Below are 15,579 nucleotides of genomic sequence, written 5' to 3'. Positions count from 1 at the left end.
GCAGAAATAAATGGGAATCGAGGTACGGTTAGAGGTAAAAGTTGGGATAAGCCGTTGGAGACTGTTTGCAAGAGGTCTTTCATAATTTTTGGTGCGTTCATTTTTATTGTAGTTGCTATTGCAAAAGGCCTTTCGTGAAGGGCAATGTGGGTTTAGTTTGAACTCCATTCTATCATGCCAATAAGGAGTTTTTACACGACACAGAGTTCAAACTTGGACTATATGTCTTGTGCAGTCAGCTGAAACCCATTCAACTATCTTCAGCAAACTCCAACTTCGATACTTGGTGGTGCGCGCTGTCTATAACAAAGCTGAAATTAGAGAAAAGCTATTAGGTGGGAAGGAGGGCTGGGGGAAAGAAGGGTTGCATTCGAAGAGCTTTACACTGATGATGACCAGATTCTGCATGCCATTCATAGAGCATTTGATCCTTCACTGGGAATGAAGTTCAGAAGCTAAACCAAGTTGGGAGGCATTTTTATCTCTCGTTGGTGTCAGTAGATAACTCTATTGGAGAATTATTAGCTTTTTAATCTGTTCTGAAGATCTTGTCCCAAGCTTAATGTTATGGTTTTATCACGATATTACGTGATGAAGGAGTTTCTAAAAGAGAACTGCACAGATGCACATGATATACACAAGCTTGTGTTGCAGAGAAAATCAAACTAGGTTTTCCAAAATATCATCAGATTATCTGGAGAATGAGATGTGTACTCAGTTTATTTATCAGAAAGGGTGGAGATTAAAATTTAAATCCAAATGGCATATGTTCACATATACATGCTGCTAAAGGATTAACCGCATAAAAGAAAATTTCATGTTCAGAGAAATGTTTCCAGCAGCCCAATCATAAGCCAGGCAGAGACCACACTGAGGGAAGACTGATGGAGTATCATTTAGATGTCCTCTTCTCGTACTGGCTTTTCAACCACTTGATACCAACACTTGTTCCAGTCTTGACCTTCTGTGCACCAACAGCAGCTGCAGTTTTAGCTTTGTCCATGCTTACTGAAGCAACAGTCTTCACCTTGGCATTCACTTCTGACATCTTGCTGCCATGATCCTTGGATTTTGGTTTGCCTGTAACAGCAGTATCGTTGGTGTCCCACATTTCAGCCCAGGTCGGTGCTTCGTCTCGAGAAGTCATAGTCACTTCAAAGTCCTGCTATGCTCAACATATCAGTTGATCGGGATAGAATTTTGAAGGCAAAACTGAAGTTTATACAGGGAAGTGTGTAGACAACCACTTGATCAACAGGAAAACAGAAAAGAAATTCTTTATACAGTATACCACATGGTCATAGTACCTACAAAAGCCTCAAAGGGCATAGCGTAGTTGGTCGGGTTAGGAGCCTGCAGAAAGGTAAGTTTTTAGTTTGATTCATATGGGTATTATACCTCTATGTTTTGGTGAACTACATTACCTAAGTTAAAAGGTGCACTGCTGCCATCGCTGACGTCGATGCAACCCAGTCAAAAACACTGGAGGCAGGGGATTATGTGTTGTAGGGTTGGGGGTGGGGGGTGTGGGCGGTGGGGGTAGGGTTTGGTGATTTGCTTCGAGCCTCATTTCCACGTGGTAGGTTGTTAACCTCCAACTCAGCCGAAAGAACTTTCTAGAATGGCCTCAGTAGTAGTTCAGAAATTTTTATGCACAAGGGCCATTTCTACTGAAAATCCGATACTTGAGCTCCACAAGATTGGTAATGCACACTGTATTTTGGATGCAAGTCTGGGGAACTACACTTAACCACAGGAAGCAAAAGCATTTCCGTGTCTAAACGATGATCCATATGCAGGTTCCACGGCAAAAATCAGAAATTATTTCTCCAAAGTTCTCAAGCGGCAAGTTTTCTTCGGTGGCAGGAAACCTGATATGATCATACCTTGCAGGAAAATGCAATTATTGGCATCGATCACTTCTGCACTGTGATCAGCTGGCAAAGCCGAGGTTTCAAGCATACCGGTTGTTCTTTGGTCCCACATGCTATGTACTCGGGTCTTTGGTGCATTATATAAAGAATACTTTGATCCATTACCTGCAAATTTTATACCTATTGAAGAAACTATCACTATCTATGCATTGTATAGCAAAATCTACTTAGTTCTTTTGTTATACTTATGACACAAATAATGACTAGCAGAAATCTTGACAGCGCATTATACTCTCTAATTTCTTACTGATAGCAGATATAAGAGAAAACTAAATGAAATCTTGGAGGCTAGTCCTTTTTTCCCCCCCCGTCTTTTTCTTTTGGGTTGGGGCTGTGAGGGGCAGGGGACAGGGCAATGAAACTAGAAGGAGATTTTTACCGCTAAAATATAGAGGAATTCTGTCATCACAAGAAAAAACATTTGAAGAAAAAGGGAAATACAACTTCTAACAAATCAGAACGATCGAGTCAAAAGCTTATCTGCCGAAATTTGTATATTACAAAGATGATGAGATAAACAGAAAGCGGCAAACCAGACTGTAAGCAGAGAGTTGAAATATCATCACACTTGTAGTTGAAGATGACAGGCAACAAATTTACTTGGACAGTTGGGCATTACAGATCAGACCAGCCACCGGACTTAGTTACAAGAAATCATGCCTCACTTCAGCGTCCAACGAAGACATATCTAACTCTTTATTTGACAACTATAGTTCCTTCTAGAAACAGAAACATGAAGAAATGACACTCGAAAGTCGAAACCCATTTCCCTTTTTTCTAGTTTTATCAGTCTGACTGCAAAAGCTAATAAGAAAGTGAGTCGATAAAAATGATTAGATGAACCCACAAATCGTCAGGTTTCAACACCTCCGTATGGCCGAGAATTCTTGAAGACAAGGCATCACTCAAAAACACAATCATCACTTACAGGTCAAGGTTTAATACAAATGCAGAGACAGAAAAACAGGAACACACTGCGGCTTGTAATGAAATAGAAAGGGTATCCAAATCACACCGTTTCATGTCGAACATCTATATAGAAATATATTCGTAAAAAAAAAAAAAAAGAAGTACAAACATGAGGTCTGCAAGAAACCAAGATGAAAAACACAAGCAAATTACAAGAGTGCTTACTAGATTGTGAGAGAGAGGGCGACAGAGAGAGAGAGAGAGAGGCCTATGTTTGTCAACCGCTGCTCCAATGATGTATTTGGTGGAATTAAGAGCCTTATTAGCAGTACCAGTCAAAAGAGGAAGTCCACAGCATGGGAAGGTTCATCTACAAAAGCTGCACCAAAACTTTCCTTTCTTGTTTTCTGTGGTCTGTTATTCTCTTTTTGAAGTTGTCAGCTTTGAATTCAGGACAACATCGTGAGGTTGGCCGGTTGTCATTATGTTTTTTTTACTCTTTTTAAGACTAAGAAAGCTTTCAAGAGAATCAAGATACGCGGCTAAACTTTTTGGTGGTAATCATCGATACAGCAAAATGTTTGGTATTGTTAAAAGGCAACCAACGTTTTCTATGATTAATTAAAAGATCAAAGACTTTCTTTCATTAAGTTTTCCGTGAAACGGATTCTAAAAGATATCCTTTTTGCACATAAAGCACGGAAACAGAAAAAGATTATCATTTAAAAGAGAAGGAGAAATATACAAATCTTGGCTTTGCTTTTTACGTTCAATAACTGAAGTAATCATAGAGGAAATCTGGTTGAATTACTGCAAAGCTACAGAATTAAAGAGACAAAAGGGAGAGAAACAACGTCCAAAGCCAATGGTCAACACAAAAAACTATGTCTCATTTGAGGGCATAACGATTGTTTGGCCGAATCACCCACATTGACTTTACAATATATATATATTTTTGTTCCTTTTGTGACGAACACTCGACCACCAAGTCTTGAGAGGATAACATCATGAAAATAACTCAAGAATGTTAGAAAAGTCCTTAACTTATAGAATCTTTAACCTTCAAAAATACTAAAAAAATATTAGGTGCATTTTCGAATACAACCGTGCACATGATGGAGTCATGAATTTCATTGTTTGGGTGTGTTTAAGAACAGTTTGGAAAGATAAAGGCAAAGAAAAATTTCCCATTAGAGATCTCATTTATGGCTTTCCGTTTATGCTTTCTACTTTCCAGACTGTTTGTAGGTTCTTTCCTTGCACGTGTTAAGGAAATTTTTGTTGGCCGTCTTCCTTCTCACATGAAGCAGGTTGCTTCGACAGTCCGGAAAGGTTTCGTTTTATGTCAATTGTTGGATCTAATCCAACGCTGGATTTAAATCCGAATTCAAATAGTTGAAATCGATAAGAAACATCAGTTTTATCAATCAAGATAAAGACACCGTTACATGATTTTTCTTACCAAGTTCAACAAATATCTGATCTTCACAAACATCAAAAGCTGATTACGTGTGAAAAATTTCGACATGGTTTGCGGAAATGCATTTCCAAGTCAAACTAAGAAATATCAGGACAGTAAGATATGGCAATATATCGGATTTGAATCTACCCCCAACAAGCAAAGTTGTTTGTGGGTCGGATTTACTTAACGGGATGATCACCTGATCCGGAATCCATTTAATCGGTGAAGAAAACAGATCTGATTACTTCTTCGTTTAGATACTTTGAATCTGTGTCCAAAACCCAACAAAAGAAAGAGCCCATTTATTGACATTTTCTTTGTTTTAACAAAAATCAAGTCTAACTCAATCAAATCCCAATCAATTAGGTCTAAGTACTAAATGTTTGTCAGGCACCAAACCTGTCAATCCTTTTGGATCCATCTAAGCTGCGTTTTCTTGTAGAGCTTGTTCTTCAATTAGGCATTTTTTGAAAGCCCGCAAACGCAGCCAAACTAAGCCTTATTGGGACGCGACCGTGTGTATGACTAATGGGATATTGTTCGGTTTGACTTGCAATTAAAGATGCAAAACGGTATCACATCTTTTAGATGTAATCAGATTCTGATTGCTCTAAAAAAAGACAGATTAAGTATGAAATTAAAATACCATATCATATTCGCATGTTGGGTACCCGGTATTCGGTCCGATCGGGCCCGAAAAAACCGGCTCCGGCCGGCCTGATAATTTATCGCCAACATCGGCCCAACAGAGCCTAATTCAGGCCGGCAAGTTATTTATTTCATTAATAATATATATTTATTACTTAAAATATATTTTATATTTAAAAAAATTATTTTATATTTTAAACAAATATATATTTTTTTATTCTAACGGAGTCGAGTTTTGGGTCAGTCTAGGCTCGGGCCTGGAATCGAGTTTTGGGTGTCGGGGTGGCCTGATGCCCAAGACTATGATTGGATGTGATTTTTCTGAACAAATCCAACTTCTTGAACTCTGATTCCAATTGGTATTATATCTTAACCACATCCCTAGTTGGATGATCTTACAGGGTTCTTCCTCAGCCTGCTTGTTGCAAATAAACTAATTCCTTCTATTACTAATGTCCGAACAAGCGGTATATTCTCCATCCTTCCACAAGGACTTTGCTTTCAGTTAAAACTCCACGCCACTATCTAGAAGTGCCCTCAGGTCAACAACCACTCTCCCTCAATGTGACATCATATGTGCACTCAGCATTCCTTATTCTTTAAGAAGTTTATATGAGCTGGTAAATATTGAAACTGTTGATTTCTATAGCCATTTAAATTCCGTTGGCGCATCATTACTTTATAGGTTTATTATTTTTATTTGACAGACCTTTTATAATATGTTCATGAAGTTCGTTATGGCTGTGTCGTTGGACAATGAGATGTGAATCAAGGAAACAATACCTGAAGCATACCCCAGCCCCAAGATGGCTTGCACTATCTTGCATGCTCCCTTCACGTCGATCACTGCGATTTGGACGCAACTTCAATGAAAATGATCAGTCAGCACATGACATGATTAGCAGTTTATCTTGTTTGATATGTGGAACATGATGTTCTGGCGTGAAGTGCGGTCTGGAGAATCCGAGATCTCGGCGTCCAATCATTTCTCCAAAATGGACACTACATCTATGCTTGGAGTGCCCGTTGTCGGCCGTCTTGCTCCAACCAAACAACATTGCAGGGCACAACGGAATGGAAATCAAACATGCCCTCTCAAAATGGCCGGCAGTGTATGCATTGGCAGGTGTGATTTACGGCCTACACTTACTGCAAGAATGCATTTGTTTGAGATGAACTTCCACCGTGCACTCCTCGTTGAAACAGAGATTTGGAGGCTGTGACCACCAAATCCCTTCAAAAATGGGGTCTTCCTGAAAATTTGTGAGGGGTGAATGACGTTCTCTCACATGTTCTACGCTAATTTCAACACTCCCTAAGATCTTGAATGGTTGTGGTACAGTGATAATCTTCAGAAAGGCTTCCTTGCATAAAACAATCACTTGTGATTGAATAAAAGGTGAATACCACTTATGAGACGGGAACAAGAAATTGGCACAGGCAACTTGAAAGTAATGTCAACAAGCCAAAAAATATTATTGAAATGTTTGAAAATCTAATGCATGAAGCCAGGTAGCTTGAAAGTACTACCCAAGTTCCAAGAAGCCAAAAAAAAAAATCGGAATTCCTAGAAACCTAATGCGTTTGGTCGTGCTGTCAGAAATTTCAAGGAGTCAATCTTGCGGTTAAAATTATAGCATCAGGACTGCACATTCCCTGTTATCTACAATACTTTTTTCTCTCTATCCATTTATTATACTGCGTACAACCCCAATAAAGTGAAGAATGGGAAAAATAAATTTATTGCAGTTGTGAAAGGCCTAAAAGCGCAGCTGCGGAGGATATCTGAACCCGGAGATCTGCAATGTCAACATCATGACCACCTTCAACAAGTCCCCATTTATCAACCTGCATTTGCAACACAATTTTATCATTATCGTAGAGAAAATATTAGTGTCAATGATGATAAAAGTGACCAAAATTCATATAGGTAAAAGATATATTTAAGCCACTTGTTAGCTGATGTTTCCTTCACGGGTGAATATGTTCATTTGATGCTAACCTGCATATCTTCTTCAAGTCTAATTAATTTTATGGCTTCCTCAATTTGAAGGTGCCCTCGAAAGATTCCCAATGAGATGAGTAAAGAGTGAGCAGCGGCAGCCATAGCATCAATTGAAGCTAATTCCCAATTGTTAGTTTTCTTTAAAAGGTCTTGAACAGCAGCAACAAGACCATCATCCTGCTTTCCACCAAAAAGGCTAGTGTATACAAGAGGCCTGAAACCAAACTCCTTTTCTACCCAATCAAAGAAAGGATCAATCACTTCCACTTGTCTTTCTGCAACATGCACAAGTAGCAGTTGTTACAACTTAAAAGAGTGCAGTGACTGACCTTGTCACTATAGGAATTTATGTGGTAGTCATAATGGATTGTGCAATGACAATGAGATTATATTAAGCACACTGGAGAAATCAATAGAGAGGAACAGCAGAGGTGGGAATTTGCTAACTTAGTACACAGATGGAGTAGTTTGGAGTCTTTGGGCCGTGGAATAGCATAAAACTGTAGCCTTTAAATCTATGCAGCAATAATATGTAACAGTGTGCACAGCTTGTGCTGATCATCAAGAATCAAGATAAATATGCAGATCCTGTGGGTACCACTCTCTGTTCAAGCCTAACCAGGCATAGGGCCAGGGAGTACTAGCTATGGGGTTTTATACTGCTGAGTGTACGACAGTCTGATGCCCTGGGTGCGGCTTCCTCATGTTAAAAAAGAAACCATATTAGCAACACAACTACTTTAAGTTGGACCTATATAGATTTGATCTACATTTATATCCAACTTGTGCACAACATAGTATTGAATAAACACAAGCTGTCTGAGTTAGAAATCTATGTCAAGCAAATTGATAGATGCTTGATCTACATTGACACAAACAACTTGTAGTTGCCAACCACGAGAGATTTTTGGTCTATGTATTGGCCACCAATATTACCAATGATTTTAGATCCAAAAAAGGAACAGCACTAGTATTCATTTGTGATTTATTTGATTCATTAAGTGCTTGAGAGTGTGACGATAATATGTAGAATAGTCAATTCTGAAGGTGAGAAAAGAATTTCGAAATTCAATGGTTCCTCATTGGTTACTAATTACAATTTGTAAGATCAAGAATAAAATAAACTAAAGAAACACCATTACAGACACATTAAAGGTTCTTAAACTATCCTTTATTGTCTATTTACTGTTCAGGACACAATAAGAAAATTATCAAACAGTTGGGACTGCATACTTACTATTTAATAGTAACACATCGACACTTTCATCCAAATTACTCACATGGATTAGCTTGAGACTTCAAATAATCATGCAGGTTGGCTGCTCATTGATACAAAGTTGTTTAAGAATCTGTCAACTTCTTTTCTACTGTAAAATCCAAATGGCATCCATACAAACTGCCACGAGGATGATAACCAATATAACACCACATTATCGTTACAACAAAAGCTTCAAGCAATGTATCCATTATATTAGGTCAAAAATTAAATGTTCAACAATCTCATACCAGAGATGCCACTGGTTAGGTCATTATCATCTGGAGCACGGCAAAACACTAAGTCTTGATGAAACTTTTTCATCAGATTGTCGATCACTTTGGGTCGAGTTAATGGGACCCTTTCCAGTGCAGTACATGCAAGTCGCATGAGAGGCATAGTGAAAGGTCTGATCCCATCTGTTTCCTATCATGCAAAACCCCAATCAGTAACAAAAAACTCAACAGGAAATAATTAGTTGACAGACAAATAAGGGGAAAAAAAAGGTCATTCACCACTTTTTGAAGCAATAAACAAAGGAGTACAAATGCAATAAAACAAAGATGATGTATCATCCATGTATAATTTCAAAATAAGAAAGAAGCAACAAATTGTAAATGGATAAAAAGACACCAACCATATTCTTTGTTCTTCCCTCAAAGCAAGAAAGAAAAGCCAATGAGATCATAGAAGACCTAAAGAAAGAAAATTATCATTTTCTTGCATTCATTTTGCATGAGGTCAAACATGAAAGGACAAAAACAATTTGACCAAGATTTTGCATCTAAAATTAGAAAACGTTAAAAAGAAAACAGGAAAGGACCAATGATTGGAGAAATCTAGCCTAGAATTCATTAAGAAAGAGAGAAAAATGCCCAAATAAGATTGAAAAACATTAACCTATTTTCTCTCAAGCTGGTCATAATCAATAGCAGGCTTCCTTCCATGAAGTAAAGTAATCCAAGCAAGCATAGACTATATGGTAAAGCCAAAATTCAAAATGAAAGCCACATCAAGATTAAAAATTTAAAACCTAAATGCAATTCAAGGAGAAACAAACAAATAAACCACACATATACACACATGCACACACACACAACCTGGTATTCCCATTCAGCAGCAACTGCCTTGGCTAATGCTAACGTGGGGAGCTTGAGAGGCCTCTTGGATGGTGTCTTGAGAGTTCTGTAATCAAGCATAACAGTCCAACCATTCCCATCATCTGCCATTCTGGTAGTGACCTCCGTGTAGAACCTTTTTCCGATGATGGAGCCTGTCATGAAAGACATAGGCATGGCAACAGAAGAATCTCCAAACACTGGAGAATGGACATATATTTTGTCGTCATCCTTCTCCTTTTCCTTATTTTGCTTCTCCTGTTCCTCCCCAACAGCAAATTCTGGCTCTTGGGCAGGTATGGTGGAGAAAGCACGAGTAGTACACATGATTCTGAGTGGATTAGCCATTCGACTGACCATCAACTTGCAAAGGGAAGAAGAGGCCATGTTGATGACGAACTCTTTGGAGGCTCCTTTTCTTGGCAACCTGATAAACAAAATTAGTAACTTTCTGTCAATGAGATGTTTCAAGTATCTAAAGACAGTGATCTGGAGAAACAAAGATCGTGAGTTTGGGTTCACAGAGATAAATCGACTTGGAACATCAAAACAACCTTAGGGCTGGTCGTAATAATGCCCCAAACCGAGTTTGTAACCAGGTCTAAAGCATAATCTTTAAGGAAAAAAAAATCAGATTGAAGCATTTTTGCTAGGCTTCAAGAAGCTCAGTATGAAACAAACCCAGTTTTAAAGACCAATGACTACGCCGCCCAACATTTGGTCTTTCATTTTCAAACCCTGTTTGTGAAGAATTGTGGGGGCACTTCAATCAGTAGCAGGGTACAACACACCCTGCAATTGCAACTGCAGGAATATTTTCATCCCTTGCAATTGCAATTTCCACCAAGTGCTCAAGAGGTCCAACAGGAAGCAAAGCAGCAACTAAGTTATTCTATTGACATCGCCCAAGTAATCCATTTGGGCAATGTAGTGAACCAGTAGGCCAGAACATCCCAGTAACAACCAGATGGTCTATGTAATGAAGAGCAGCAAGCCTCCATGAAGGTTCTCTCTCTCTTTCTTTCGCTCTCAGAGACATAGACGAGTTCTCTAAAGCATAAAATGTGCTTATATTTAATTATTTTCAGCATGATATGCAGATCCAGTCTAATAAATTATAGTGCATTTAATTGTTGGAAATGTAGTCAATATGTTTTGATATAAGTTATAAATTTGTATAGATTTGCGCAGCTTGATTATATTTGATTAGAAAATACACTTGAATGCATATAATCTTAAAATAATTTGTTAAGTGCATATATATATATAAGTGAATTATTGGATTTTTTTCTGGATATGAATCTAAAATAATTGTTATATTTCAGTCAAGCAAGTTTATTAAATCCCAGAAAACCCGGTTATTGTCATCCGAACAAAAACTGAGTTATATGAACTAGAAACCGTGCTTTTAAGTGTCACTCAATTGAATAAAACCTGGTTTTTACTTTGTTGAAAATCCAATTACGTAACCAAGTTTCTACATAACCAGGTTTTGTGAAAATGTAGTTTTAAGATGTGTCATCCAAACAAAGTGTTTCAAGTTTAGGAGAATCAAATCACAATTCCACCAAAAATGATGCAGGAAGAGAAATTTTGCCAGCAGGTTCCTCCACCAACACAATTACTGCCCTGAGTCTTGGCTATTTTGATTCAAAGCATGCTTCTTTTAACAAGCTGAGCTAGCCCAATTTACAGTCTGATCACTGTGCGAGATAAGACAGTTCAACTTACGGCCATGTTCATCAAAATGGGGAACTCCCTTCAAACTTACGAGGCTAGAAAAGGTTAATGAACAAATCCAAATGTTGGAAACAGGAAAACAGCAGAAATTAGCAGGCTGCATCAAGAATATTGCCTATCCAATTAAAAATACAATATCCAATCACTAGTTTTCTCCTGCAATTATAAGTACAATACCACCTTTAAACTGTACATAATAAGAGGGCCACTCTTGGAGAAACAGCGAAGTACTCAACGAAAATCTGAAAAGTGAAGATAGGTGGTTGTAAAACATCATCAGTTCTTGAACTCAATCCTATTAAATGGAGAAGTGGCCTTACTAACTCATCCATAGGTTAGTGGAAGCAGAGGGCCTCCTAACAGGCCAACGGCGCACCTCTTACAAATAATTAAATCTCATCGTTTTAAGAGTTGCTTGTCATATTTTTTAAACTCTTCCTTTCTTAATTGATTGGTTAAACAGAATATTGTGGTCTTCAAAAGGGTTTAATTCGTGTTTATTTGGTAAAGAATTTTCCTGAGATCTTTGTCACACGGGTACTCCTCCCCGGCCGGTACCGGTATGACACCGGTTTCAGTACGGGTATGGCACCCGGTACGGCAAGGTGCGGCGTTGACCGTACCAGATGCGGTCAACGCACCGGAGGCCGTATCCATCATTTTTTGGACATGGTCAAATTTGACCGAGTCCAAATATGTCCTTTTTTAATTTTAATGATTATTTGATTTTACCGTTTAAAACCATTTTAACATAGAAAACAAATGTTCGAAACCCTTAAAACTTAAAAACTTGTTTTCGTTTGTTCTCACCTCTCACCGAACGACCTTCGGCGACGAAGGTAGGGGCGGCGACGGCAGCGGCAGAAAGGCGACGGCAGTGGTGGAACGGCGACCGGTGACGGCAGACAGTAGGAGGTGACGGCAGGAGGGAACAGTGACGGTATCTTTTTTGCTTTTGTCATTTTTTTTGGTTTTTCATCAACTCCACCCCTACCTTCGACGCCGGTGGCGGCAAACGGCGATCTTGCGTCTGTTTTTTCTGTTCCCTTTGTTCCTCATTATGATTTTAGTTTCTATTTTTGTTCCTCATTATGATTTTCTATACATTTGTTGCGGACAGTTCTAGTTTTTGTTTTTGTGTCTATTATCGATTTTAGTATTTGTCATTTGGCTAATTGATGGTCGTTTTCTGATTAAGAGGTCAAACAACTTTCACGTTGAGACATGTTTGAGTCTCCTCTTGCAGATTTTTCATCTCCGTGTCTTCCCTAGTTATTGCTGTGATATATCGTTTCGTGAGAGGATTCGTCTATTTGGAATGATCCCTGTTTCTATTGGTTCTGTGTTGTAGCTCTTTTGCTAGGTGCTTTTCAAACATAAGTTCTAATGGTTGATAAGGGAAAAGAAATGAAATTTTTTGACATATATATATGTATATGTGCATGTGTGTGCACGACTGTACTCTCGTACCCAAATTTTTTAAAAATAGTCCGTACCCGTACCCGTGCCCGTACCTATGTGACATAGCCTGAGATCAATATTAGGCCAAAAGGATATATATACATAGTCAGAAAGAGATGGTACACTTTGCAAGTCATATTCAGAAAATCCCCATTATAAAAACGGCTGCCTCATCAAACCTTCTCTCTGTTATTTTTCTGTAACGTATCCATCAGCAGTATCAAAGCCAAGGCCATCCCCATTCATCAACAGGCCCCTTTTTTATTTATCATGCCATGCTCCCAGTACATGGAATTTGAAGAAAGAAAAAGACAGACCTTTGCCAATTTGGTGAAAGAGAGCACTTGCGTGTGCCATCATCTAGAAAAAGTTTGGCCATTCTAAGGAAAGCATTAGAGGATTTAATCTACATCAGTTACATTTAGATATTTTGCAAATTTTTTCCCACCACAGTAATAGAATTTTACAGAACTCTACTATCGGTTGCTCTGCATTTCACTAGTAATACTGAATCTCATACACCAAAGAGAAAAGGACCACAACTGCTAAGCCAGTTCTCTCAGACAATTTACCAAACAGGTAATGGGCACAGTATAAGGACACCTCCAGACTAGACATCGGACAAAGAGAAAAAAACACACACATATAGATCATAATCCACGACCTGTTGTCAAATCCAAAGGATTAAGCTATCCTTGTATTAGTGGCGTTGAATCTTTGGCTACTGCCCGCATGGGTGGCGTGCCGGTGGTTTTTAATACCTGTTAAACGTCCAAGGAAGCAGAAAAGTTACCAAAACGAGGGTCTGGAAGAACCCTCTTCTTGGGGCATCTATCAATTTTTTATCTTCCGACAATTCCAATAAGATATGTTGACAACTAAAACTACATTATGAAGCTAATTGTTCTACCCCATGATTGGATCATCTGGAGTCCACATATCCTACCTAAACTGCAGGAACTAATAGTAGGCGAAGATAAGGAATCTCCATGACACCACAACTACATTAAAGGGATAGCCCCAAACCGAACTAAGATGCAAAACATGACAAAACTAACAAGCACAGCAGACAAGTTTCTGACAAATACTAAATACCACTTGATGGAATGACCTCAAAAGAAAAGAAACAAATGGCGCCCAGTCTCTGTCCGAGATGATAACGAAGAGGAGATGGAGATAAGTGAAGCTGAACAGGAAGAGCCAGTACACACCTCAAAACGCGTGGTCTCTGATGGGATCACGCGGACTTCGATCCGAACTCGAGGCTCTCCGTCGGCCTGAAAGCTTCGTCTTCTCCTCCTAATTGGGACTGTTCTAGCGTGATTCCAGCAGATTCTCGCTCCTTTTGGTGCTGAGCAGCTATCTAATTAAGATGCTATACAATTACAAAACCATGGATAAATCAAATTGAGTTCAGTGAAAACAAAAATCCCTAGAAAGACAACGGGGGAAAGCCAAAGATAACAAAAAAGAAACGCACCCAAAAGTCACCGAGAGAGAGACATAGATATACCTGTTCGAGCAGAAGAAAGGCGAAAGCACCTTTGTTCTGCTGCTGCTCTTGCTTCACTCTAGTCGGTGACCCTCTATCGAGAGAGAAAAACACAGAGAGAGATGTGAGCCATGAGGGGAACAAAGCTGCAACTTGACGCGAGAGAGAGGGTAAGAGAGATGGAGAAACAGTGACCTCTTCCGTCTAGCAACAGAAAGAGCGGCGTGGTCAGGCTATAAGGAGAGGGAGAGGCCATCGATTGACTATGCTGCCACCTCCATCAGAGTGAGGGGGAGAAAGACAGAGAGAAAGAGAGGGAGAGAGAGAAAGAGAGCACATTAGGGGCTACCTTGCGATGGCCGGCCTGCTGGAGATTCGGTGGCGGTTCCTTCCCCTGCTAGAGAGGTAGTGGTGGAGCTGAACAGCCTCGGCTGTGGTGGGTGTAGTGGCTGCTGCTCCGTGAGACCACGGGAGACGAAAATGAAGCCAAAGGACGGGCAAAAATTTTGTCCGCGGAAATTGGTCGCCCTCGTCAGCACACGCACTCAGTCGACTCTGTTCCGGCGTCTCACTTTTGTTTGATTGAGGCGAGTTACACAAAATCCTCACATTTAACGATAGATTCCGGTGACGACAAGAAAGGGCAGCGGACTGGGCATCGAGTTCAGTACACCGCTTCTTTGTACATAACATGAGCATATGTCGAATGTAGATCCTAATATTAATATATGGATATTTATTCTAATGCTTAAACATTAAACATGCATAATAAGTATTTTAATCATGTCTTTATCTCATACATGTATCATTAATTCATACCCTCTGTCTTTATCTCATACATATTATCTTATGCTTTTTGTCATCATCATATCAATATCGTTATCTCATATCTATAATCTTATATCCTCTATCATTATCATGAACCCATAATGTCACATACCTATGTCATGATCATACTTGTTATTATTTCATACCATACCCGTCATTATCTCATATTCCTAATGTCTATCATTATCTCATACCCATAGCGTTTGAGATAATTATCTCATACCCATAGCGTTTGAGATAATGACAAGAAGTGGTTTGAGATAATGACTTGAGTATGAGATATTGATGTGGAGGAGATAAATTTAAGAATGTGAGATGACCACAATGGTAGGAGATAATGGATATAAAATAATGACACATGTAGGAGATAACAACAGAAATATGACATAATAAGAGATAATGCTATCAGTCAGACAAAAAAATAAGACATTTTTATGTAGTTTAAAGAGGTATAATAGTTATAATGACATGTGAACTGACATATTGTACCTTTATTGAACTCTAATTTTTTTTTTTCTGTTTTCTTTTTTAATCCTACAAAAGTTTTTCTTTTTTATTCATCATGGACCTTTTTTGTCATGATTAAAATGGTACACAAAAAATTCATACACGACACGATGTATATAACCAGCTTCCAGCGGACAAGCTGACTATAGTAATGCAAATGAATAATGAATTTGCTATTACATCAAAAGAACTAAAACTTTTAAATTTTTTGAGGAAAATT

The 15,579-nt window shown here is 38.8% G+C and overlaps 1 protein-coding gene across 3 annotated transcripts; it reads right to left on the bottom strand.

The window, feature by feature from the left end:
* Window positions 1-6,398: 6,398 nt before the first annotated feature.
* Window positions 6,399-14,616, bottom strand: LOC116264998 (uncharacterized). 3 transcript variants are annotated; one of them, XM_050080679.1, is made up of 8 exons: window positions 14,374-14,616; window positions 14,046-14,118; window positions 13,860-13,907; window positions 13,744-13,810; window positions 9,314-9,758; window positions 8,465-8,639; window positions 6,956-7,233; window positions 6,399-6,801 (listed from the first exon to the last, which is right to left on the bottom strand). In XM_050080679.1, the coding sequence occupies exons 5-8, from the start codon at window positions 9,716-9,718 to the stop codon at window positions 6,694-6,696; spliced, it is 966 nt and encodes a 321-aa protein (XP_049936636.1). In that variant the 5' UTR covers window positions 9,719-9,758; window positions 13,744-13,810; window positions 13,860-13,907; window positions 14,046-14,118; window positions 14,374-14,616; the 3' UTR covers window positions 6,399-6,693. The 3 variants fall into 3 exon arrangements, with proteins under 3 accessions (XP_049936636.1, XP_049936635.1, XP_031501356.1); XM_050080678.1 differs by having other exon boundaries at window positions 13,744-13,907; window positions 14,046-14,228; XM_031645496.2 differs by having other exon boundaries at window positions 13,744-13,907.
* Window positions 14,617-15,579: the final 963 nt, after the last annotated feature.

Source organism: Nymphaea colorata, chromosome 11 (genome assembly GCF_008831285.2).
Source record: "Nymphaea colorata isolate Beijing-Zhang1983 chromosome 11, ASM883128v2, whole genome shotgun sequence".
Taxonomy (NCBI): domain Eukaryota; kingdom Viridiplantae; phylum Streptophyta; class Magnoliopsida; order Nymphaeales; family Nymphaeaceae; genus Nymphaea; species Nymphaea colorata.
This window is presented reverse-complemented; position numbering and strand designations above follow the sequence as displayed.

Coding starts and splice junctions, on each gene's coding strand:
- LOC116264998 (XM_050080678.1), bottom strand. CDS start 9,718: ATGGCCTCTTCTTCCCTTTGCAAGTTGATGGTCAGTCGAATGGCTAAT. Junction 8,640..9,313: donor CTGCTGAATGGGAATACCAG/GTTGTGTGTGTG, acceptor TTTGCATGATAG/GAAACAGATGGGATCAGACC. Junction 7,234..8,464: donor CCTAACCAGTGGCATCTCTG/GTATGAGATTGT, acceptor TGCATGTTGCAG/AAAGACAAGTGGAAGTGATT.